At 28.8% G+C, this 27660-nt stretch overlaps 2 protein-coding genes across 7 annotated transcripts in view; one reads left to right on the forward strand and one right to left on the reverse strand.

The window, feature by feature from the left end:
* The window catches only part of LOC127287127 (kinesin-like protein GA13060), a 375235-nt gene that overhangs the window by 87577 nt on the left and 259998 nt on the right, over positions 1–27660 (forward strand). For 4 of the 6 annotated variants that reach the window (XR_007843837.1, XM_051313896.1, XM_051313892.1 and 1 more), the window contains exon 2: positions 4128–4301. Coding sequence is in view for 5 of the 6 variants with exons in the window: in XM_051313896.1 (XP_051169853.1) it covers positions 4135–4301 (167 nt within the window). In the remaining variant the exon portion in view is untranslated. The other 2 variants (XM_051313895.1, XM_051313894.1) reach the window with 2 other exon arrangements.
* On the reverse strand, positions 1619–2523 carry LOC127287132 (uncharacterized). Its single transcript, XM_051313909.1, has 2 exons — positions 2398–2523; positions 1619–2289 (listed from the first exon to the last, which is right to left on the reverse strand). The coding sequence occupies exons 1-2, from the start codon at positions 2521–2523 to the stop codon at positions 1747–1749; spliced, it is 669 nt and encodes a 222-aa protein (XP_051169866.1). The 3' UTR covers positions 1619–1746.

The following is a 27660-nucleotide window of genomic DNA, read 5'->3' on the forward strand; positions in this document are numbered from 1 at the left end:
TTATTGCACTGCGTAAATATAGCCAATTTTCTAAAGTCACGCCGTGAAAATAACCAAATATCTATTTTCACGCCGTGAAAAGATGTGATTTTAGCCAATTGTCTATTTTCACGTCATTGTACGGCATAATAATAGACATTTCGCTAAAATCACGCCTTTTCACGGCGTGAAAATAGACAATTGGTTATTTTCACGGCGTGACTTTAGAAAATTGGCTATATTTACGCAGTGCAATGGCTTGACTTTAGCCAAATGTCTATTTTCACTCCGTAGAAAGGCGTGATTTTAGCCATTTGTCTATTTTCACGTCGTGAAAAGAAGTGACTTTAGCCAAATTTTAATGTATATAATAATAATATTAAATATTAAAATGAAATTTTAATTTAAAAAAAACTAATGTTAGAAAAAAATTTTTTTTTTTTTTTCAAAGTCAGGTATACATTTTTTAATTATCATGCCATTCCGAACTTGATCATTTAATTGAAAACGAATCCCTGCATATATAGACAAGATCACAGAATGGAAAATTGCAGTGAATCTCTTGAGCATTGATTTATCTATGGTAAAACACATTTTTTTTCTATCCTCTTTTCTCTTTATTATTATTATTATTATTATTATTATTATTATTATTTTTTTTTTCATCAGCGCAGTATTTTTTTCACCTCTAAAAAACAATTAAAATCATATTGTCCTCTTAATAATTGTTTTTTTTTTTTTTATTTCAAAGTGCGAAACAATGTGGTTTATTTAATAGATAAACTATATTATTACAATTGAATGAATGTCAAAATAATATTTTCTGGATAATGAGAAAAGAGGAGGGTAGAAAAAATAAGTCATACATATAGTCGCGGAGATTTTTTTTTTTAAATAATATGTTGCCGTCGTCGTTTTATGTTTTTTTTTTTTTTGATACTGTGCTGTGTATAGTATTCCGTTTCTTGTACCCTCTTGCTATTTTTTCACTCATTCGCTTGATGTGGCGGCTTTTTGAGAGAGTGCGAAGCAGAATGAGAGAAAGAAAGCGAAATGGCACTTTTATGTCTCTGACTATAACGCCAGCACTTTGCAATTTACCTGTTCGCTCTAGACACAGTCAGGAATATAGGAGAGAGAAAGAGATAGAGACCTATACCTTTAGATTGAGGATTGCTTTCTTAAAATAAATAGAAGTGCATTTTTTTTTTTTTTTTTTTTTTTGTTTTCAACAATGACGTTACAGTGCAAGAACAAAATATGCAATTTTTACGAGTGCTCCACTATTTCGATTTAAATACATTAATCATTATAATGATAACAATAATTTTATTTCTGTTTTTATTATTATTATTATTTGTTTCTATTATTATTATTATCAGCATAATCATTGATATTTTAAAGCATTTCCGTTTTGCCTCAATCGGAATACAAAAGTAAAAAGGAGAATATATTATATTTGGTCCATATTATTTATTAATCCATTGTTTCATGTATAGTAAGTAACGATTGAAAAATATATATCACGATATGAATAATAATTTTATTTTATAACATATATGATTAATTAAGAATTGTAATTATTCTAATTATAATTATAAAAAAAATGGTTTTGTTTTGACAACACGCAAAATGCATGATTTAAGAAAGTAAAATTTTATTGACCCAACAGAACAAAAAAAAATCAAATGTTTTGTTGTTAAAATCAAATTTTTTCATTGTAGTAATAATTAATAAAAATATTATAATTTTTTCTCCACTATATTGTTATCCTAATAAACCTCGATCTGACATAATTTTCAACACTATTCCTCCAAATATACCACGTCTAAATATACCATCTCCAAATAGTCCTCGTCCCAATTTCAACAATGTCCATCCACCCAATAAGAGTGGTAGTGAATTTTGAGTAAATTCAATTGGAAATATTTGTATTTTAGATGATGTTGAAGAAATTTGAGTTGTTTTATTAGAAATTTTATTTTTTATATCCTCAACATGTGTTTTAGGCTTATGACGAGTTGTCGTTGAATTTATAATTGTCCCCTTTGGTATAATTGTACCATTAGTTACAATTCCATTTGATGTAGTTCGAATGATATCATTGATCGCAGGAGTTGTTCTACTATTAGTTGTGGTTGAATAACTAGTTCCATTGGTATGATTCAGCAAAACATTGCCAGCAGAAGTTATTTTGCTATTAAGTGCAGTTATGTAACTTGTTCCAATGGAATTATTACGTGAAGCATTAGTGCCAAACATAGTGATATCATCAAGTGTAGCATTATTTTTGTTTACTACATCTGTAATCTAAATTATTATGTTTATAAAAAAAAAATTTTCTTTTATTTTTGATAAATTTTAGGGTTCTACTGATCATTTTTTTTTTTTAAACATTTAATTATGTTATATGATTACCGTACGAGTTTCAGCGAACGATGCAAAATACGCCCAAAATAATAAATACACAATCATATTTGATATATAACTAATTTCTAAACTTTTATTGTTAAAGTTTCGAGTACGACTATACTCATTTAACATAAAAATAATTTCATAATAATTACTTTTGAATAATCATTGTTTCTTATCATTGAATTATTTAAAATGTAAAGTCTTATATTGAAATTCGAATTACATTAAAAAGACAATTTTGAACAATAAGCAAGTGATAATAATATGTTGTGACAATTGAAAAAAGTAAAGTATTGGAATGATTCTCATATAAAGTACAAATATATATATATATATATATATATATACTATTTTTTATTAATTTTCCATTGATATTATTTTTCCAAATGAACCACCTATTTCAAAGAATTATTATTACAAATTCATTGAAATCTGAATAAATATTATTAAAATTAAAATTATTAAATTTTAATTAATAAATTAATTAAATTAATAATAAATAAATAATTAAATAAATTAAAATCGACATTAAGAAATTATTTTTAAAAATAATTTCAATGAAATTGCTTAAAAACCAATAAATTATTAAAAAGTCTTGAAACGAACATAACCTTTAAATTCAAGTCATTTTTGGCGAAAACTCCACCTTCACTTGCGGCTATATTGAAAGTCTTGAAATTTACATAACCTTAAAATTTATGTCATTTTTGGCGGGAAATAAAGAGAGAGATGAGGGAAGGGGGAAGGACTTACTGCTTTATTAGGGTCTTAAAACAAACATAACCTCATAATTTAGGTCAATTTTTGGCGGAGGAGGGGAGGGGACTTGCGGCTATATTCAGAGTCTTGAAACGAACATAACCTCAAAATTTAGGTCATTTTTGACGGAGGAGGGGAAATGAGAGGAGGGAGGGGGACTTGCGGCTATATTCAGAGCCTTGAAACGAACATAACCTCAAAATTTAGGTCATTTCTGTCGGGGGAGGGGAGGGGACTTGCGGCTATAGTCAGAGTCTTGAAACGAACATAACCTCAAAATTTAGGTCATTTTTGACGGAGGAGGGGAAATGAGAGAAGGGAGGGGGACTTGCGGCTATATTCAGAGCCTTGAAACGAACATAACCTCAAAATTCAGGTAATTTTTGACGGAGGAGGGGAAATGAGAGGAGGAAGGGGGACTTGCGGCTATATTCAGAGCCTTGAAACGAACATAACCTTAAAATTTAGGTCATTTTTGACGGAGGAGGGGAGGGAACTTGCGGCTATATTCAGAGTCTTGAAACGAACATAACCTCAAAATTTAGGTCATTTCTGGCGGGGGAGGGGAGGGAACTTGCGGTTTTATTCAGAGTCTTGAAACGAACATAACCTCAAAATTTAGGCCATTTTGGCGGAGGAGGGGAAATGAGAGGAGGGAGGGGGGACTTGTGGCTAAATTCAGAGCCTTGAAACGAACATAACCTCAATATTTAGGAGGGGGGACTCCCCCCCTCCTAGGTCAAGAATTCTTGAAACAGCGGCGGCGGCGGCGATATCTTTTTGTAATATAGGAAGATATATAAATATATGAATATCAAAATAATTATTAACAAATTAATATTTATATTAATTTAAATATTAATTAATATATTTAAATGCCATAGAAATATATTTAAGGAGATTTTTCTTTTAAACTAATTGAGTCAATTTTTTTTGTAAGCGGTGCGAATTAACTTTGGATTTTTTTTTTCTAGATTTGCGATGGACGTGCGAACGGAACGTCCTCGAACTGCAGGACGAATTGCTCCTACAGGACGAGTTACACCGACCGTCCACCAGAATCCAAATGCTGGAAGACGAAAAGCCATTCCCGTTCCACCACCGAGAGTACCAACTCCCATGCCCACTGCTAACAACAATAAAGAAAGGTGAGTACCTATTTCAAAATAATTTTTTTCTTTTTCTTTCATTTATTGTCGAAAAGAAAATTACACCAGTACTTTTTTTATTCTTTTTTTTTCTCGTGATCTTTATGTCCGAAAGACCCCGACGGTAGTTAAAAGGTTAAGATTGTTTAGTAAAATTAAAATAGTTTTTTTCAGATACTAATGTTCCTAGATAACAATTTGAAATTTATTCCGCGGGAAAATGATAATGTTTTATTTTCTTTTCTGGGGGAAAAAAAAGGAATTTGTTGGGAGGAAACCTAATGATTAGAACTGAAAAAGACTAATTTCTTTTTACAACTGTGCTGGTTCTGTTTAATCCTTACGGACCATCGTCGCTTTATCTCCTCCCTTCAGAGTTGTAGAACGTTTCAGCAAACGTTGGTTTTAACGTGAGTTTCAACTTGTATCGCGCGGTCATGTAGAGGACAGCCCCATTAAGTACAGAGGATTACTTCGTTCCCGACTGATTAAAGTTTCTAAAGCACGAAGCATTGGTCACTTCGCTAGCCACACTGTCGACATATGGAAGCGCAGAGACGAGGCTAAAGTTTGCGCTCTCTGTCAAAAGTCTCTTCTAATTCGGATTCAAAGAACTTTATATATATAGAGTTCAAATTGTTCGACATGCTTTAGGCTTTAAGTTAAAATCCTAGGATAAATGTTTTCTTTTTTTGGTGCATGAATAATTTTTTTATTTTTAGAAAAAAATTTTTAGAAATAAATTCAAGGTCAATTTTTATCGAATGTTCAACAAGTAAAAATGATAGAATTTCTTTTTTTTTCAGATAGAAACGTTAACTTATTTTTCAAGTTGAGTTTGAATAAAAATTGCAATATTTTTCACGAAACTTCTTATTCTTTTCTTCTTAAATCGTATCTCCAACATAAATCCCACTAGAGAACTTTCAATATTAAACTTTTTCCAATTTCAAATGCTCTCTCCAATATCACTAACTTTCTATTCTGATTTCTTCAAAATTTTCATCTTTACGTAATTAGATTTTTTTTGTTCCAAGTATCAAAAAAACCCCTTTTTTTTAAAGTAATGGTAAATTTTTCAAAACAGCATTAATTTGATTCCGAATTGGCTTAATTTTGAATTTATTTTATTCTAAAATTGATTTTGAAAGAAGAATAAGAAAAGGAAAAACACCAATAATAAATATTTGTTTTGTTCAGTTTAAGAATTTTTAACAAATTTTTAAATTGTATCATTATATGAATATTTATTTGTTTCTGTATTCATACACAGAAAAAACTTGAATTCAAATTGAGTATAGATTCTATACTCAATTTGATTCGCAACAAAAATGAAACTGGTTGTGTCATTTCGAGTTCTAAGGTAAAAGTATCAAAATGAAACAGGCAAGTTTCATTTTGAGAAAAAGAAAAATGGAAAAATATTGTGAAATAACGAATAATTTTGCACAAAAACATGAAATATAATAATTACAAAGAAGTAAATAACACGCTAGACTTAATATATTTGATTAAAAATTGCTTGTAATCGCGTAATAAAATAATAAAGGAAATATGTTTTTAGGTTAGAAAAATGAAAACATGTGTTTTGACAACAGGAACGGTACTGCCAACTTAAATAATGGCGGTAAATTTAAAAACTTATGAAATTAATTATTATCTACGTAAATAATAATAAATAATTTTTATTTAAAAACTTCTAAATATTCGTACTGGTCAAAATAATCTTTCTGGTGTTGTTGAAATATTATAAACAATAATTGAAATACAAAATTACTCTGCTTATGATGCCAACTTAGAAATCTGAAATTCCAGCCAATATCATTTTGAATAACATGAAGTTTGTCCCATACTCATTTCGATACCCAAAAGAAAATGAGTTGCAACAAAAATGAGTCCAAGTTTTTTCTGTGTATATGATTCAGAATTTGTTTTAATTGAATTTTGTTCTAATATATATGTAAAGATTGAAAGAATAATTATCTTCTTTCCAATATTAATCATTTCCCCTCCATCAATAGTGATATGAATCTTCTTTTGAGAAATTATGCGAGCTTTCAGTTTAATGATAATGAAACCGCATCCACATATATCATTGATAATAAGAACTGAAGGATTTTTTTTTTTTTTTTTTTTTTTTTTTTGCAATGAACCGTAGTTCTTGCAAGTCGAGTTTTAATTAATCAAAGCGTTTCAACATTGGTGCTCTCAGCTGGGAAAAAAGTATCCGTATGCTGATGCGCACTCGTCAAGAACCAAAGGTTCATTAGGACTCACATATATATATATATATATATTCTGAAATTCAGAGAACCATAGTGCGCAAATAGTTGCGTGAGCTTTATAAAGCATATGTAGGATCCTTTGTATCAAAGTCCTACCCGTATATCCATGCGCGTTCATTAGACAGCATTTAGCATCGCGTTCCATGCGCCAAAGTATAAAGCCCATAATTTTGTTACATCATACACGACATAATATTATCTTATCTATTGCCTATCATTTTTTTTATTTAATTATCTATGAATTTCTTTTCTTGTTTAAAAATCACGTCCGAGAAGTTGGCAACGCCATTTCATTTTTTCAAAAAATCAATTTTTGTGCTAAATTGTGCTAATTTTGTGCTAATTTGGGCTGCAAAAATTTTTTTGAAAAAATTAAAAATAGGGGTCAAAAATTTGAAAAAACAGTTTTTGGCAAAAAATTTATGATTCACTTTTATTCCAAACAAATCATTTGTCAAGTTATAATGTAACAACAATACAATCTACCAAAAAAAATTTTAAAAATTTTGTTTTTTTAAATACAAAAATTTAATATTCAAAATTAAAATTTTTAACCATAAAACGGAAAAAATATCAATATTTACGAAAATAAATTTTCCTGCTATATTCTGCACGACTAGCACAAGAATAATCTCAAAAAACATTTTAGAAAAATTGAGTTTAATTAAAAGAAATAGCAATTTTATTAATCAAAATTAAGATTTTTAACCCTAAAATGGGCAGATATCAAAATTTTTAAAAATCAATTTTTGTGCTGTATTCTACAATACTAGCACAAAAATAATCTCAAAAAATATTTTTAAAAAACTGAGTTTAATTAAAAGAAATTGCAATTTTATTTCTCAAAATTAACATTTTTATCCCTAAAAAGGGCAAATATTAAAATTTTGGAAAATCAATTTTTGTGCTATATTCTGCACGACTAGCACAAAAATAATCTCAAAAAACATTTTAGAAAAATTTAGTTTAATTAAAAGAAATTGCAATTTTATTAATCAAAATTAAGATTTTTAACCCTAAAACGGGCAATTATCAAAATTTTGGAAAATCAATTTCTGTGGTGTATTCTTACGAGCACAAAAATAACCTCTAAAAATATTTTTTAAAAATTGTAATTTCGTTTAATTATACAGTTTTTCTTAAATATTTTTATAGGTTATTTTTGTGCACAAAAATTGATTTTTAAAAATTTTGATATCTGCCCATTTTAGGGTTAAAAATCTTAATTTTGAGTAATAAAATTGCAATTTCTTTTAATTAAACACAGTTTTTCAAAAATGTTTTTTGAGATTATTTTTGTGCTTGTCGTGCAGAATATAGCAGGAAAATTTTTTTCGTAAATATTGATATTTTTTCCGTTTTATGGTTAAAAATTTTAATTTTGAATATTAAATTTTTGTATTTAAAAAAAAAAATTTTTTTTAATTTTTTTTGGTAGATTGTATTGTTGTTACATTATAACTTGACAAATGATTTGTTTGGAATAAAAGTGAATCATAAATTTTTTGCCAAAAACAGTTTTTTTTAAATTTTTGACCCCTATTTTTAATTTTTTCAAAAAAAATTTTTGCAGCACAAATTAGCACAAAATTAGCACAATTTAGCACAAAAATTGATTTTTTGAAAAAATGAAATGGCGTTGCCAACTTCTCGGACGTATAAAAATCCCCTTTTTTCTATTTTGTTTATTTTTTTTTATATTCATTTGATTCGATAGAATTTTTATATATATTAATTGTGAGTGGAATCGACAAATTTCGTGTGATATTCCAAGACTTATGCAGATGATTCAATGAATATATTTTCAACAAGAGTGGAAAAAAAACTAGAGATTTCTGTTCTCCTCATTTGTAGACAAAAAAAAATAATTCCCTCCCGCGAGATTAATTAATTTTCAAGACTATATATATATACAGTTCGCGAAAAAAAAGGAGGATAAAACAAGTTAGAAAGCGCACTCAACCATCGATCCTTTTTTCTTTTTTTTTTTTAAATTATTTTTAATATATGATTGACTTTTAAATAATTAAAAAAAAAATTTAATTTAACCAATGCAAAAAAAAAGAATTTATAAAAAGATTCTTTTACTAAAATATTTATTAAACTATTCCATTGGGTTTGAATTTATGCGATGAAACAGAAAACTTCAATCCTAGGTGGAAAAGTTCCCGGTAGTGCCTACCGGTAGTCACTACCGGTAATTTTTCCGGGACTACCAGTAGCCACTACCGGTAGTAAAAAAAAAAATTACCGGTAGTGACTACCGGTAGTACCGGCAAAATTACCGGTAGTGACTACCGGTAGTACCGGCAAAATTACCGGTAGTACCAGAAAAATTACCGGTAGTAACTACCGGTAGTACCGGAAGAATTACCGGTAGTGACTACCGGTAGTCCCGGAAAAATTACCGGTAGTGGCTACCGGTAGTGACTACCGGTAGTACTGGAAAAATTACCGGTAGTAACTACCGGTAGTACCGGAAGAATTACCGGTAGTGACTACCGGTAGTCCCGGAAAAATTACCGGTAGTGGCTACCGGTAGTCCCGGAAAAATTACCGGTAGTGACTACCGGTAGTGGCTACCGGTAGTCTAGGAAAAATTACCGGTAGTGAATATTTCGGTAGCGGGAGCGGTAATGTCTACCGGTAGTGACTACCGGTAGTCACTACCGGGAACTTTTCCACGTGGGATGAAAAAAAAATTGATCCAACAGTCACATATTAACTATTCTAAATGATATTAGCAATTTTTCTAAATGGAAACTGCGGCAAATATAGAAAATTCAATGCAAGTTTGAAAATAACATTTAGAAAATGAATTCAGTTAGATTCGCAAGCTCTTCTATATTTTAACTCTCTGCAACTGATTTCCATAAAGAATATAATAAACTCCTATTTTTCTTTAAGAGCATTTGAACCTTCGTGACGTCACAAATCATGGCGCATGACACGCAAACTTCTCAGGTATGTGAAAAGCACAATTTTGAATATTTTTTAAAAAAACCTTTTGGAAAATGTTCAGAATAACATAGACTATGTCTGTTATGTGCGAAAAATTCAAAATTTTGCGTATAAAACGTTTTTTAAACAATGTTTAAGTTGGTTGTCACAAGTAAGGAAAAATACACGAATTGCTTATATGTAGGCATTGTTTAAAAAACGTTTTAAACGCAAAATTTTGAATTTTTCGCACATAACAGACATAGTCTATGTTTCTCTGAACATTTTCCAAAAGGTTTTTTTAAAAAATATTCAAAATTGTGTTTTTCACATACCTGAGAAGTTTGCGTGTCATGCGCCATGATTTGTGACCTTAACATTGTTTAAAAAACGTTTTAAACGCAAAATTTTGAATTTTCCGCACATGACAGACAGAGTCTATGTTATTCTGAACATTTTCCAAAAGGTTTTTTTAAAAAATATTCAAAATTGTGCTTTTCACATACCTGAGAAGTTTGCGTGTCATGCGCCATGATTTGTGACGTCACGAAGGTTCAAATGCTCTTAAGAACGTTATTACTTTAAAGATTACAACAATATAATTTACATTCCCCTTTTTGTTTTTTCTCAAATTTCATTTTCTTCCAAATATATGAAATATAAATAATTTTCTTTTTTTTTTTTTGAAACACGATAGAAAAGAAAACAAATATATCAATAACTTAACCAAAAAAAAAACAAGAAATTTATTTGAAATAAATTCCCGTTTGCTATTGGTTTTCACAAGTATCATATATCACCGAAAAAAAAGAGTTTACTATTGGATCAAATATCTGGAATTGTTCAACGAAAAATTGAATACTTCATTTCATTATTATATGTGATTGATACAAATTTAAATTGATTAAAACATATTTCACTTTGATATATAAATTCATAAAAAAAATGAAATTTTTTTTAAAATAGGGAATTTTTGTTAATAATTAAAAATTAATATGGAAGATCAGACATTAGATAACCAAAATAATAATAATAAAAAAAAAAAAATGAGGGTCGGTATAGAGAAAATTCTAACCAGACATGAATTCCTTTGATCCTTTTGATGGAAAGAGAGTAAAACTCCGGGACTCTCGTTGCTAATATAAAGCCAGTTTAGATTTGCTGGCAATGAACTGTCTCGCGTCTGTCACTCGCTTAATTATGGCTGGTCAATTAGTCTTGGCTTGTGTGTTGTTCGCGCGATTCCATTCCTCTAAATTACCTTTGCAATAAAACACAGTTGAAATTCTCAAGAAAATTTATATAGACTTCTTTAAAATTTATTTTTCATTTTTTAAATTTCCCCTTTTTTTTGAAAATAATAATTTTTATTTTGTTTCGAATTATTTTTATAATTTTTATTTAATATAAATCGACAATGTGAAAATTTTGTCAAATAATATAATTCGAATAATTATAAATTTAGCTATAATGAAACTGTCGAATAAAAATTCTAACAGTTTAATTTTAGGTACTATTTATTAAATATTTATTTCTATTGTTAGATATTTTTTTTAGAAAATCGAAAAATCATAGAAAAAAAATAAATAAATAACTGCAACTGAATAAATAATTGAGGGTATAATCGAGTACACGTCAAACTCGTCAATTAAATATGCAATTGAATTGCAATTTAGAATTCGTTTGAGCGACGAGTATAAAACCTTTCGTCATTATTTCTCTCTTTAATAAAGCATATTCTGGACCGATTATATTCTAGCCAGACTTCTATCGGAGATAAAGTGGACAAAATATAGGAATTTCAAATTTATCCCTCTGGGCTAACCATTTCTCTCTCTCTCTCTCTCTCTCTTTCTCTCTTGTTGGGGATAATAATTTCTATGCGGGTTTCGCTACTGGTTCAAAGGATACATATATATTTATTTTATCATCCAGGTGGGAAAGTTCCCGGTAGTCACTACCGGTAGTCATTACCGCTCCCGTTACCGGAATATTCACTACCGGTAGTCACTACCGGTAATTTTTTCGTTACTATCGGTAGTCACTACCGGTAATTTTTCCGGGACTACCGGTAGTCACTACCGGTAATTCTTCCGGTACTACCGGTAGTTGCTACCGGTAATTTTTCCGGTACTACCGTTAGTCACTACCGGCAATTTTTTCGTTACTACCGGTAGTCACTAACGGTAATTTTTCCGGGACTACCGGTAGTCATTACCGGTAAGTTTTCCGGGAGTTACAATCAAAATTTGTTATTTGGTAATAAATTTTGATTTTAACTTTGCCTACCAGTAGTACCGGAAAAATTACCGGTAGTGCCTACCGGTAGTGGCTACCGGTAATCTAGGAAAAATTACCGGTATTGCCTACCGGTAGTACCGGAAAAATTACCGGTAGTGGCTACCGGTAATCTAGGAAAAATTACTGGTTGTTACTACTGGTAGTGACTACCGGTAGTCCCGGAAAAATTACCGGTAGTAACTACCGGTAGTACTGGAAAAATTAACGGTATTGCGTACCGATAGTACCGGAAAAATTACCGATAGTAACTACCGGTAGTACCGGAAGAATTATCGGTAGTCTCGTCAAAATTACCGGTAGTGCCTACCGGTAGTGGCTACCGGTAATTTTTCCTAGACTACCGGTAGGCACTACCGGTAATTTTTCCGGGATTACCGGTAGTCACTACCGGTAATTCTTCCGGTACTACCGGTAGTTGCTACCGGTAATCTAGGAAAAATTACCGTCGTTACTACCGGTAGTGACTACCGGTAGTCCCGGAAAAATTACCGATAGTAACTACCGGTAGTACTGGAAAAATTACCGGTAGTACCGGAAAAATTACCGTTAGTACCGGAAGAATTACCGATAGTAACTACCGGTAGTACTGGAAAAATTACCGGTATTGCCTACCGATAGTACCGGAAAAATGACCGGTAGTAACTACCGGTAGTACCGGAAGAATTATCGGTAGTCTCGGCAAAATTACCGGTAGTGCCTACCGGTAGTGGCTACCGGTAATCTAGGAAAAATTACTGGTTGTTACTACCGGTAGTCCCGGAAAAATTACCGATAGTGACTACCGGTAGTAACGAAAAAATTACCTGTTACTTGGGCAGTGTTAGATCTATTGTTTCAGTGCTTTTTTTTAAAATTATTATTTCCATTTATGCATTGTTATCAAATATTCATTTTGTGGTCGAAAGAAAATTAATCCGAGTTTTCAACATAGTAAACACTTTTTTTTTATACTCTCAACGATAAAATCAACGAGAGAAAGAGAGAATTTAGATACTTTTGGAATTTCTTTGAAGATGCTCTTTCTCTCAAATAATTTTCGACATGGTAGAAGAAACAAAATGACTGCGTATATAATACCAACAATTTGCAATTTACTTTTCGGGCTTTGATGTTTCTTGCCTATATATATATATATAGTGGTATATCTTTAAACACGCAGACATATTTATTTTATTTAGAAAAAAAAAATTCTTTACAGTAAATTAAACATTATTCTGTGATTTGCAATAATAATTATATAATATAAAAAAGAAATATTTATTTAAAAATCCACTCACATGGATCCGTTTGAAATAGAATGCCCTCACATAACAAAAAAAAGAATCAAATTACGTGTTGGTATCAAAAACTAAAAAAAAAATAGTTTTTAAAAAATTGTTCGATTGAACAAAACAAATATTTTATTATTGGTGTTTTTCCTTTATTATTATTATTATTATTATTATAATTATAATTGGTATATTAACAGAGAATTACTTGAGTTTAATACACCAGTGATGCGCTGGTACAAAAAATAACGGAGCGCATAATTATTCCAAAAAAAATAATACTGAAAAAAATCACAAATTTCAAAAATTAAAAATAAAAAAAATTTCTGCCTAATAAAAGTACTTAAAAATTTTGTTGATTAAAAATTCATTTAGAAAATAAATTCTATTAAAGCTGCTAATTCAAAAGAATGAAAATTCGTCTAAGAAAATAATATCGAAATTTTTTTCAATGTAAAAAAAAAGGTAATTATAAAGAAAAATTGCAAATAATAATAACAAAAGGAAAAACACCAATAATAAAATATTTGTTTTATTCAAACAATTTTTTATTAAAAAATATTTTTTGTAATTTTTCATACCGACTCATATTTCTCTTACCACATATTGAAATTTTCTAATATTATGAAACCGTGAATATTCTTTTAGATGACAATTATTTTTAATGATTAAGTACAAAAGATGAAAGCGGCAAATGTTATAATTGGAAGGCAACGATTGAAGGTTCGATAAAGGCAAATTTGATTCGAATTAATCTGATAATATATATATATATGTATAAATTATGGAGTGTGATCTGGAATCTCTATTCAGTAACGTTTGTGGTTAGATTCTGGAAATTTGATTGCGATAATAGTGATTTGAGAGTGCAGACATCTATATCTATTGACAGGGTTTGTTAATGATTCGACCCGCGTGTATCACTTCCAAGTGCCAAGCCGCATAGTCTCTCTCTCTCTCTCTCTCTCTCTCTCTTTGATACTTGGTGCGCGTGCGAGATAACCACCTCTCAAATATCCCATGCGATTTAATGAGCCGGATTTCACAGGATTGGCGTTGAATGGGAAAACTTCAATAGGGGTACACACTAGTCGCATATGGAATTGATCGTGTATATATATATAGGCATAGCGAGAAAAAAGGGTTAAGGCTGATTCATTTTATAATTCTCTTCTCAAATATAAAATAATAATTAATTTTTTAAATTAAGAAAATTAAGGTGGACAACACAAAAATAATTTTTTTTTTTTAAGTCACTTTTTACTTTACTAAAAAAATCCTGAGAATATTGTATTTAGAAATTCTAAAATTCAAAATTAGATTTTCTACAAAATACAAAAAAAAAAATTGTGTTTTCGATAATCATTTGGATTTAAAATTTAAAAAAAATAGTGTACGGAAAAGGGGGCGAGATTTTTTATTTGCTTTACCATAGGCGATAATTATAACATGTTTTTACCGACATGAATTTCCGGCTATATAGAGCTCGACGAATAACAAGTCAGTGGATGGTAAATGGAGTTTAGACGTCGAGACGCTGTTTCTAGGCGTCGTCGAGCGATGGCGCCCAGCGTCGTCTATCGATGAGGGGGATGTTTCAACCCTTTGAATTATATTTTTATTTTCGTACATCTATTATGAGTTTACGATCAATTTAAAAAGCTAATTTTATCATTAAATCACAATTTCTTCAACTCTATAAAGTTTCTTATTAATTAAATATCAAAAATTTGCTTTCTATTAATTTAAATCAATTCAGTAAAATTTCGTGAAAATTTCTTCTAAGTTAGTCATTTTTCCTCATTCCTTTGCTTTAGTAAAATATTACTGATTTAGTAATATTTCTTTTTAGTAATTTAAAAAAAAAATTCGACTTTATTATAGGCACTTCGTATTTAGTATTTTTCTTACAAGAAAATATAAAAAATAATCCACAAAAAAAAATGTCGATTTTATTATTTGATATATCAAATATTTGAATATTGGTTTAATATATCTTCTAAATTGTACAGATTCTATATTGAACAATTCAGAGGGGAATATTTTATTTCGATTCACATCATTCTGCTATGTGAGCTGATATAGGAATATTATTATTATTGGTATATATATTTTTTTTATCAAGATTTAATATTTAATGAACGAGAATTCCTGAAATAGTTTCATCTTGTTGCCAAGTCCGCAAAAATTGCGATATGAAACGAGGTAACAATAAAAATGTGAAAATACTTCCTCGGGATAGTTCATTAACCTTATAGCGAGAGAGAGAGAGAGAGACAGTATATAATTATAATTTGTAGTCGCGATCAATATATATTCCATTAAATATTTAGATTATTAATAGAAGTAATAATTAAAATATATAATAAAATATTTATTATAAAATAATAATATTCATATTCCTCTGTGAAAAATTAGTTTTTTTTTAGAAATTTTTTTTTTATGTCACTTTCGTATAATTGAAATTAATATATTCAAGTGGAATCTTGTTTGAAATAAATATATATATATATATATAAAGTAAATGTATTTTATAATAAGAACATTTTATATATTCTTTCTTTATGTTATGGCTTCGTTTCCCTTGATTGCCGTGTGCCTTTATTACCATTAATTTTGGAGAGAGAAACACAACTTTATGTGTTTAGTGTATATATACATTTCGGTTCATGCTTTCTCATCCAGTAAGTTGAGATTTCCCATTACACTCGTAAAACTGGGTCTAGGATTCAGCTTATATGGAACCGTCAAGACACCGATTAAACTTAAAATTAAGCACTCGGTGTATATCCTATATAAACGAGAATTTAATTATCCTTACTTTATTGGTCGCTTGCTTTTGTTTTCATACTCCTGTGATTATTATCTCTTTTTTCAACTATTACCAATTTTTTTTTTTCTAAATAAATATAGAAAAAAAATTAACTTCTTCACATCACATAAAATAGAAAAAGAAAAATATAGTAACTTTTACTACTTCGGCAAAGTAAAACCTACCCTCATAACAAAAGGATATCCCTAGGATATCCATAGGATATCCATATCAATGGTCGATATCATAGAATGGTCCCCAGGATATCTTGGGATATCCATAGGATATCCAAACCGCCGGTTTGTGGGACATCAACAGGACATCCATAGGATATCCACAGGATATCCCTAAGACATCCACAAAATATCTATTGGATATTATATCGCAGGAGATCTATGGGATATCCTCAGGATGTCCGTGGGATATTCTTAGGATATTCACGGGATATTTAATATCTCAACATATATTTTTAAAGGTTAAAATTGTTAAGCTAATATAATGAATAATAATACAATAAAAACAAAAATCTTATGAGCTTCTAATTTATTTTAAATGAAGATTTGAAACGCATTTTTCAAAGTTTTTAAATAAACTCAGGCGCACTTAATGTATAATTAATATTAATAGTTATTCGTTATTTGCGGGGAAGAATTTATATTGTTTAAAGCCAATTTAATTTCTGACAATATTAAGCATATGAATAAAGGAATGAATCACGAATGAGAAAAAAATTAGTTAATAATTTTGAAATTAAACAACTTTCTCGAAAAACAAGTTGCATTTTATTTTATTTATATAAAATTTAATTCACAGAATATTCTCACTCGTAGTCTCATAATGACTTTAAAAACAGTATCCTGAGAATATCTTCTTGACATCCAGAAGATATACTGAGAATATCCTGAAAATATCTGTGGGATATCCTGACGATATCTATGGGATATCTGGAGGACATTTATGAAAGTCTATAGAGATATCCAGAAGATATCCTGTGGATATCCTCAGATATCCATGGGATATCCAAAGGATATCCAAACCGCCGATTTTTTTGGATATCCTTAAGAGATCCTTTTGATATCCATAGGATATCCCCAGGATATCTGCGGGATATTATCAATATATCACAAGATATCTTGTGTTATTAGAGATAAAATGTCGGGAATTTCTAACAATTTATGCTCTGGAAATAGTAAAATTTAGCATAATTTAATTATTTTCTCAATTTGTTTAACACAGTTTTTTAAAAATAATGTTGACAATATTAATTACTTAATTAGTTTACAGCAAAAACGTTTATAAATATTTATTTTTTAATATATTTATTCATTAAATAATTAGTTTATAGTAAATTGTGATCATTTATTAATAACATATTTATTTTTGAATTTTTGTTTCATGGAGTAATTCCGTTATCCAAAATAAGTTTACCGGTATTTTTGATCTTAATTTTTTGTTGATATTTTTTTTTATGTTTAAAAAATATTTTATTATTGATGTTTTTCCTATATTATCTCTTGGACTTGACAATGTTCAAAAAAAAAGAAAATTTGTAAAAGAAAAATAGTTTTGACAATCAAATGAAGTCAAAATCTATACTATACACTCAGAAAAAAATTCGTTTGAAGCAACTAAATTTTGTTTAAATTAACAAAATAAATGCATTGATATACAGTTAACCAAATATTTGGTTGCATAAACCAAACGTTTATTTAGCTCAATCAAAAAATTTTCTTTGTTTTAAAAAATTTATTAAAATAAACCAAACAGTTATTTAGATCAAATAAATATTTATTTGAATTAAACAAATTTTGTTTGAACTAACCAAAAAATTGGGTAAATATAAAAAAAATGGTACATTTGGTTCAAACATATCTTTTTTCTGAGTGTATGATGCAAACTAACAATTTTTCGTTAAATATATAAAAATGTTTTTTTTATATAGTTCCATATATTTATTTATTCATAAATATTGTTTTTTTTATAAATAATTATTTATTCCTAAACATATTTACAGAGAAAATTAAAAGGCATTAAAATAAGCTACAACGCTTATTATTTTAATCCAATTTTGCTTATTTTAATCCATTTTGGTATTAAAATAAGCAAAATTGTATTAAAATAATAAGCGTTGCAGCTTATTTTAATCCCTTTTAATTTTCTGTGTATTTACATATATTTGTTTATTCATTTATAAAAATTATTTGTTAACAAATACGTCACCGGTGATAGAAATACATTCTATTTCCCGTGTCAATTTTACTAATTCAAGAGTAATTTTTTTTTACTATTTCCGCTGCAAAAGCTGTGCTAAAAATTCCGGACAGGTTAGGTTTTACTTTGTAAAGTATATAGTGTACTATAGTAAAAGTCACTTTATAGTATTTTCCGTTTGCACTAAAAAAAAATGTATTCCCTCATAACAAAAGGATATCCCTAGGATATCCATAGGATATCCATATCAATGATCGATATCCTAGAATGGTCCCCAAAATATCTTGGGATATCCATAGGATATCCCTAGGATATCCAAACCGCCGGTCTGTGGGACATCCATAGGATATCCACAGGATATCCCTAAGACATCCACAAAATATCTATTGGATATTATATCGCAGGATATCCATGGGATATCCTCAGGATGTCCGTGGAATATTCTTAGGATATTCACGGGATATTTAATATCTCAACATATATTTTTAAAGGTTAAAATTGTTAAGCTAATATAATGAATAATAATATAATAAAAAGAAAAATCTTATGAGCTTCTAATTTATTTTAAATGAAGATTTGAAACGCATTTTTCAAAGTTTTTAAATAAACTCATGCGCACTTAATGTATAATTAATATTAATAGTTATTCGTTATTTGCGGGGAAGAATTTATATTGTTTAAAGCCAATTTATTTTCTGACAATATTAAGCATATGAATAAAGGAATGAATCATGAATGAGAAAAAAATTAGTTAATAATTTTTCAAATTAAACAACTTTCTCGAAAAACAAATTGCATTTTATTTTATTTATATAAAAAATTTAATTCACAGAATATTCTCACTCGTAGTCTCATAATGACTTTAAAAACAGTATCCTGAGAATATCTTCTAGACATCCAGAAGATATACTGAGAATATCCTGAAAATATCTGTGGGATATCCTGACGATATCTATGGGATATCTGGAGGACATTTATGAAAGTCTATAGAGATATCCAGAAGATATTCTGTGGATATCCTCAAATATCCATGGGATATCCAAAGGATATCCAAACCGCCGATTTTTTGAATATCCTTAAGAGATCCTTTTGATATCCATAGGATATCCCTAGGATATCTTCGGGATATTATCAATATATCCCAAGATATCTTGTGTTATTAGGGTAAAATGTCGGGAATTTCTGATAATTTATACTCTGGAAATAGTAAAATTTAGCATAATTTAATTATTTACTCGATTTGTTTAACACAGTTTTTTTTAAAAATAATGTTGACAATATTAATTACTTAATTAGTTTACAGCAAAAATGTTTATAAATATTTATTTTTTAATATATTTATTCATTAAATAATTAATTAGTTTATAGTAAATTGTGATCATTTATTTATAATATATTTATTTTTTAAATTTTTGTTTCAGGAATAATTCCGTTATCCAAAATAAGTTTACCGGTATTTTTGATCTTAATTTTTTGTTGATATTTTTTTTTTATGTTTAAAAAATATTTTATTATTGATGTTTTTCCTATATTATCTCTTGGACTTGACAATGTTCAAAAAAAAAAGAAAATTTGTAAAAGAAAAATAGTTTTGACAATCAAATGAAGTCAAAATCTATATTATACACTCAGAAAAAAATTCGTTTAAAGCAACTAAATTTTGGTTAAATTAACAAAATAAATGCATTGATATACATAGTTAACCAAACATTTGGTTGCATAAACCAAACGTTTATTTAGCTCAATCAAATTTTTTCCTTGTTTTAAAAAATTTATTAAAATAAACCAAACAGTTATTTAGATCAAATAAATATTTATTTGAATTAAACAAATTTTGTTTGAACTAACCAAAAAATTGGGTAAATATAAAAAAATGGTACATTTGGTTCAAACATATCTTTTTTCTGAGTGTATGATGCAAACTAACAATTTTTCGTTAAATACTCTCTAAATCTAAATTAGTAAAAATGTTTACTCATTTGAATTAGTGACTCACTTTTTGCTTCTGAATTAGTAAAATTTTACTAATTATTAGTAAAATTTACTAACAATTAGTAAAATGTACTAACAATTAGTAAAATTTACTAACAATTAGTAAAATTTACTAACAATTAGTAAAATTTACTAACAATTAGTAAAATTTACTAACAATTGGTAAAATTTAACTAATTCAGAAGCAAAAAGTGAGTCACTAATTCAAATTAGTAAACATTTTTACTAATTCAGATGTAGAGAGTATATAAAAATGTTTTTTTTATATAGTTCCATATATTTATTTATTCACAAAAATATTATTTTTTTTATAAATAATTATTTATTCCTAAACATTTTTACACAGAAAATTAAAAGGCATTAAAATAAGCTGCAACGCTTATTATTTTAATCCAATTTTGCTTATTTTAATCCATTTTGGTATTAAAATAAGTAAAATTGTATTAAAATAATAAGCGTTGCCTTTTAATTTTCTGTGTATTTACATATATTTGTTTATTCATTTCTAAAATTATTTATTAACAAATACGTCACCGGTGATAGAAATACATTCTATTTCCCGTGTCAATTTTACTAATTCAAGAGTAATTTTTTTACTATTTCCGCTGCAAAAGCTGTGCTAAAAATTCCGGACAAGTTAGGTTTTACTTTGTAAAGTATATAGTGTACTATAGTAAAAGACACTTTATACTATTTTCCGTTTGCACTAAAAAAGAAAATGTATTTGATTCAAATAATCGATTACTTGATTATTATATCAAAAAAATATGTATATTTGAACCAAATAATTTTCATTTGAAAACAAATACAATATTTAATGGACTCAAATAATAATTAATAACAATAAAAATAAATATTCATTTGTTAATAGTCAAGTAACAAATTATATGAATTTAATTTTTTTTCAGTGCGGCGTAAAATAAAAATATATATATTTTTTTTTTCATCTCAATAGCGTGGGCAATGAGGTGATGTGTTAATTTTCTGGGGGATTTGTTTAGCTACTGTGGTTTTTTGTATGGTATACTTGATGATGGGCAATGACCACATCGATCAACGTCAGAGCCCTTAATTAACAAGAAGGACAGACCAATGAGCGTGCATGCAGATATGCGCGACCACGCGAGCGTTAATAATCGAAAGGATATCCGTCCTCCAATGTTGAGGATCAAAGTGAATTGTGGTACGTGTATCAATTTAATGTCCTCGAGAAAGGGAATCAGGCGATATAGATGAGTGGTGATTAATTACACACTTATCAAAATGCTTTCATTTATATTTACAGCAATGCCCTTTGGCTTTGTGTAATATCTCCATTTCCCAATATATCAATATATCTATATTATATTTCCGTTTCTGTCGTCAAAAAAAAAAAATTATTTCCTCTTGAATGATATTTCTTCAATCATATATATATATAATTGATTGAATCAATTATTCTTTACGTATTACTATAGTAATTAATAATAATAAATAATAATAATAATAATAATAATAATAATAAAGTATTATAAAAATAAAAATTTTTTATAAATATTTGCGAAAGTACAATTTAAAAAAAAAAAAATTTGTATTAACCGAACGTTCATACTTAATCCGAGAGGGAAAAGGGTTTGGTCTCATGTTTCTTAACCCTTTAACGCCATTAAATATATCGAATATTTAATAAAATACAAATAATTATCTTCTCTTACGACCAGCTTGGGTTTATCGATTACGATATTGCGACGGATTAATATTCCGGATTGGAGATAATAATCTGATTATATGGATAAATCGATTTTCCGAGAGTAGATTAATTTTCTTTAAGCAATGTAAACTGCAATGTAATCTGATAAATTTGAAATTTAATCTCAGATTTATTTAATCATTTTGAAATTAGATTTTTATTTTACCTATTTTATATGCCAATTGGCAAATAATTTTTTATTGTTTCTAAAAAAAAACAAAAATTCTATAAACAGAAGAGGTATTAAATTTTTTTTTTTGCACTTTTTCAAAATTGTCTAGTAAAATAGTTTAAAAAGCGAAGCTATAAAAAAAGCGCTGCCGGTGAATTTTTTTTTACAAAAAAAAAAAAGAAAATTCCCACATGAATTCGTATTGATAGTAGTCGTTTTATAGTTGTAACAAACAAAACATTGTCATGCATCTAAAAGCGTAAGCTATAAAAATAAAAAAAGGAAAAATATTCCAAAATAGGAGAAAAACGTAATAAATGTGTATATTTCACGAATGTTACTATCAATGAAATAAATATAAATTTTTTTTTTTTGTTTTATATCCATTCGACATGTGGCAATATCTCGATTACCTTATGCAATTTTCATGTTGAATTTATATACACTGAAAGACTTTTTGTTTCAAAAATTAATATAATTTGTTTCAAAATGAGGATAACTGTATTTTTGTACTATTTAGTCGTGTGAACGTACTAGTTTCTAACCAAATAATACCAAAAATTAGTATGGTCCATACTAATTTTTAGTTTTTTCTAGTCAGAAACTAGTACGTTCACACGACTAAATAGTACAAAAATACAGTTATCCTCATTTTGAAACAAATTATATTAATTTTTGAAACAAAAAGTCTTTTAGTGTATATATATAAAAATATATTTGTCATTTTAAAATTGATTTTTATTTATTTCTACTTGCAAAGCACTTATACTGTAAATTAAGAAATAAAAGGCAAAATGAAAAAGAAAAATTCATAAAACTAAATGAATAATAATGAAAACTTTTAAATATATACGTGTAATAAAACTGTTCAAAGGGTTCATCGAATAAGGATCAATAAATTGATATTTTTTTACGATTGCGCATCAAGAATATAAAATTTACCGTCGATAGAGTTAACGTATTGTGGTTAAAATTTACACCTTTGGTTATATATAGACAAAAATAAATTTGTTTGTTGGAAAATTCGCGAAATGATTGTGTCTGTGTGTGTTGATACAAAACAAGTTGATGTCGTGGTGCATAAAACACATTCAGAGAGAATGGTAGTTATGTTGAGCACGAATCCCCCACTGAGCGGACACAATGCACGCGCCACTCTTGTTCACTGAGTTGGATCATCCAACGGGTCCATTTCTCATGCTGCCGCGCTTCCTCCCACGGCATCATATATATATATATATACCCCCTTTGCTTTTACCATTTACCTCTTACCCATCCTTTCTGATGAAATATCATTCTACGTGCCTTGCACACGTGCTAAGAAGTAATCTCATCCAATCGAAAATGGACCTTTTTTATCTTTAGAGTATAGCCAATATTTGAAAATTGGAAGACTAATCGATAGCTTTATTTATTAATCAATGTGAACGTTATTTAAAAAAAAAAACAATCACTTCTTCAATTTGGATAAATTACAGAAAAAAATTTATTCGATTCAAATAATCCGTTACTTAACTATTACACAACCCCACAAAAAAAAGTGTCATGTACTTTTGACCGGAATACCCTAACGTATTTTGACGCGCTGAACACGAATCCGATTATTTTCTAACCTCAAAAAACATGTTCGATTTTGAGAAGTAGGCGATTTTTTTTAAAATTGATGTATTAACCCTTTCGTTCCCAACATAATCTGAGAACTTCAAAAAAGATAAGTGAAATTGTTCTTACAGTTTTTCGGGTCGCTGATGACGAATTTGAGGTCAGATTTTTCAAATTTTTAAAATTCAAAATGGCGGATACAACATGGCGGACAATTTTTTTAAAAGTGATTAAATCCGCTCGAAAATGGCTACTCGGGGGTTTTTGAAGTCGCTGATGACGAATCCGGTGTTAGTTTTTGAAAATTCAAAATGTCGGATCCAATATGGCGGATAAATTTTTGAAATTGTTAGATTCGCCTGAAATTTGTTTCTCGGAGGTTTTCGGGGTCGCTGATTACGAATCTGAAGGCAGATTTTTAAAATTTTCATAAATCAAAATGGCGGATAAAATTTAAAAAATTGACCCAATTCGTTTCAAACTCGCTTCTCGAGGGTTTTTGGGTTTTTTTTTTTAAATTCGTTCACCATATTGGATCCATCTTTGAATTTTTAGAAATTTCAAAAATCTGACTCCAGATTCATAATTAGTAACCCCAAAAACCCTTGAGAAGCAAGATTAAAACGAATTGGGTCAATTTTTTAAATTTTTTATCCCATGTTGAATCCGCCATTTTGAATTATGAAAATTTTAAAAATCTGCCTTCAGATTCATAATCAGCGACCCCGAAAACCTCCGAGTAACAAATTTCAGGCGAATCTAACAATTTCAAAAATTTGTCCGCCATATTGGATCGGACCTTTTTTTATTTTTGAAAACTAACACCGGATTCGTAATTAGCGACCCAAAAAACCCCCGAGTAACGAGTTTCAAGCGAATTGCATTAGATTTTCCAAAAGTCGTCCGCCATTTTGAATTTTGAAAAACTAACATTGGATTCGTAATCAGCGACCCTGAAAACCCCCGAGTAACAAATTTCAGGCGAATCTGAAAGATTTTAAAAATTGGTCATTTTTAATATTTATTTATATATTTTTTTAAACAATAGAAGTTTTTAGACATCATCTGGTCTAGAAATTTTGAAAGCACTATTCCTCCTGAAGAAAATGCCTCAAAGCAGACTTAGAAATATTAATTTTGTTCAGAGTTATTGAGGTTTTTGTAGGTGGGACATATATGTCCCATGGGAACGAAAGGGTTAACTTCAAACTTGGTATCTGGGGGTTTTTTGTGTCGCTGATTACGAATCTGAAGCTAGATTTTCAAAATCCAAAATGGCGGATTCAATATGGCGGACGAATTTTGAAAAAATTTTAAGATTTACTTTAAACTTGGTATCTAGGGGTTTTTTTGGGTCGCTGATTACGAATCTGACGTCAAATTTTCGAAATTAGATATGTCTGATTGAATATTAAGGAATTATTTTTAAAAAATTATCAGATTATTATGAAATTTGGTATCTACATGTTTTCTAAGTTGCTGACAAGTAACACTAGTAACACCATACGCCGATTTTTTTGAAACTTGGCAGTTTTGTAGTTTTTTGAAAACAATTTGACACGTATGTCTTGTTTTTCCCCAAAAGCTGATTTATGGGGGGGAACTACCCCTTGAATTTTTTTTTTTTTTTGGTAGGGGGACTTTATTTTACGAAATTTTTTAAAAATTAATGTGCAATAGTGTATCTGGGGTTTTTTTGGGTCGCTGATTACGAATCTGATGTCAGTTTTCAAAAATTGAAAATGGCGTATCTAACATGGCCGATAGAAGTCCATGTTGGATATGCCATTTTGAATTTTTGAAATCTGACATCAGATTCGTAATCTGCGACCCAAAAAAACCCCTAGATACCAAGTTTAAAGTAAATCTTAAAATTTTTTCAAAATTCGTCCGCCATATTAGATCCGCCATTTTGGATTTTGAAAATCTAGTTTCAGATTCGTAATCAGCGACACAAAAAAACCCCCAGATACCAAGTTTGAAGTTAATACATCAATTTTTTAAAAAATCGCCTATCTCTCAAAATTCGACAAGTTTTTTGAGGTTAGAAAAAAATCCTGACGTAATGGAGCAAAACGGACTTCGGATTCGTATTCAGCGCGTCAAAATACATAGGGATAGGGTATTCTGGTCAAAAGTACATGACACTTTTTATTTGTGGGGCTGTGTTATCAAATAAATATTTACTAGAACCAAATAAATATTTACTAGAACCATAATAAATATTTACTAGAACCAAATATTTACTTATTATTATTATTATTATTATTTAGTTTTATTTAAAAATTTTAGAATCAGTAGTAAAATTAAATTTTAGTTCGGCGGAACTAAAAAAAATAAAGTCTGACTAAAATTTACTTTTACTACTGGTTTTTAATTTACAAAAATTAAATTAATTTCATTAAAACTTTCTTTTACTATACTGATCCTAAAGTTACAAAATATTAGGGTTATTTAAATTTTTTAGTTATATAAGGACAATTTTAGTGAATTCTTCTAATTTTAGAATCAGTAGTAAAAGTTGTGTTTTAATCAGACATATAATTTAAATATATATAATTTCACTATAGACAATATTTTAGTATCAGTAGTAAAAAGGACATTTTATTAGACATAACGCTTTTGATGCTCGTAATTTTTTGCAGCAGTAGTAAAAGCTATTTTTGATCAGACATAACAATTTTAACTCACATACTTTTAAAATCAGTTACAGTACGTTTTAATCAGTTTAGCGCGCCTCATCTTCAGTAATTGAAAACTGAGAAGGTGAGACTAAGAATTTATTTAACAATTGACATATACAAATAACACATGACATATATTGAATATGATATGAATGAGTGTGAGAATTTATAGAATTTTCTCTTACAATACAAAATTCATTTCTTATTGCTAAACAATTTATTTATTAGTTTCAAAAAAAAATATTTGAAAATATAAAGACGTTTCTTGAAATTCAATTTTATTATCAATAAAAACGGTATATCAAAGACTATTCTTTATATATTGTCCAACGCTATTTTCACCGAAAGGATAAAGAACAACATTTGTGATAAGAGAGAAAATCTTTTTTGAACATATATATATATATATATATATGTATCATGAGACTGTATATAAGATTTTTCCATTTTTCATTTCGCTTCTGTATTGAAGTGTTTTGATTCTGGACAAGATGCGAAGGAGAGAGCGATTTGTCACAGTAGAATGATCATCTTCTTGTAAAGACTGGCGCTACTACCACAATATATATATATATATATATATATATATATATATATATATATATATAAAACCCGGAGGTTGATGCTGTCTGTGCGAAGGATACGCTCATGAAATCGTTATCCTGTGATATCGGTCTGCCGGACACCGGATATCGGCCAGCCACACGGTCCGTGTTCCGTTCCATGTCATTTTGTTCCGCACAGTCAGACCTTTTCTTCTGTGTTAGAGCTCAGATCGACACGGCTCGTTGCTCCCATTGTCATCATCTCTCGCCACTGAGAAAGAGAGTAGACAAACTTTTTCTTTCCTTTTTTTTTTTTCATCATCAACCGTGGGAGGATACACGCGTGTCCTTTTCTTTCTCTTTTTCCTCTTACAGTCATAAATAATTTTCCTCCAGTAGTCAATTTTTAGTTGGGATCAGATTCGCGGATTTAAAATACTTCTTCTTCATTCTAAAGTAGGCAAAAAAAAAAATTCTTTTTTTCATTCTATATTCTCTGATTTTTGTTGGTGATTTTAAACTGGGCGTATAAAGGTATGGCCTATAAAATGAAGCGGTAAACGTGCCGGAATCAAGGGAATGAAATATCCTTAAATTATTCGGTAATATCCGCAAGCAACACTCTCAAACTTCTATATAGTATACGCGTTGAACATCACCTGTTACGGATACAAGGAAAGGACCCTCGGGATCTTCTCTTGACTTCTTCGTCACCACCCGCTGTGAATATTTTCATAAACTCCATCCATAAAACACTTGTGCATTATCCTGTTTGAGATATATATGTTTATTATTATATAAAACACTACAATTTTTTT

This window comes from Leptopilina boulardi, unplaced genomic scaffold, assembly GCF_019393585.1.
Source record: "Leptopilina boulardi isolate dan_hultmark-lab unplaced genomic scaffold, ZJU_Lbou_2.1 LbouV2_368, whole genome shotgun sequence".
NCBI lineage: Eukaryota > Metazoa > Arthropoda > Insecta > Hymenoptera > Figitidae > Leptopilina > Leptopilina boulardi.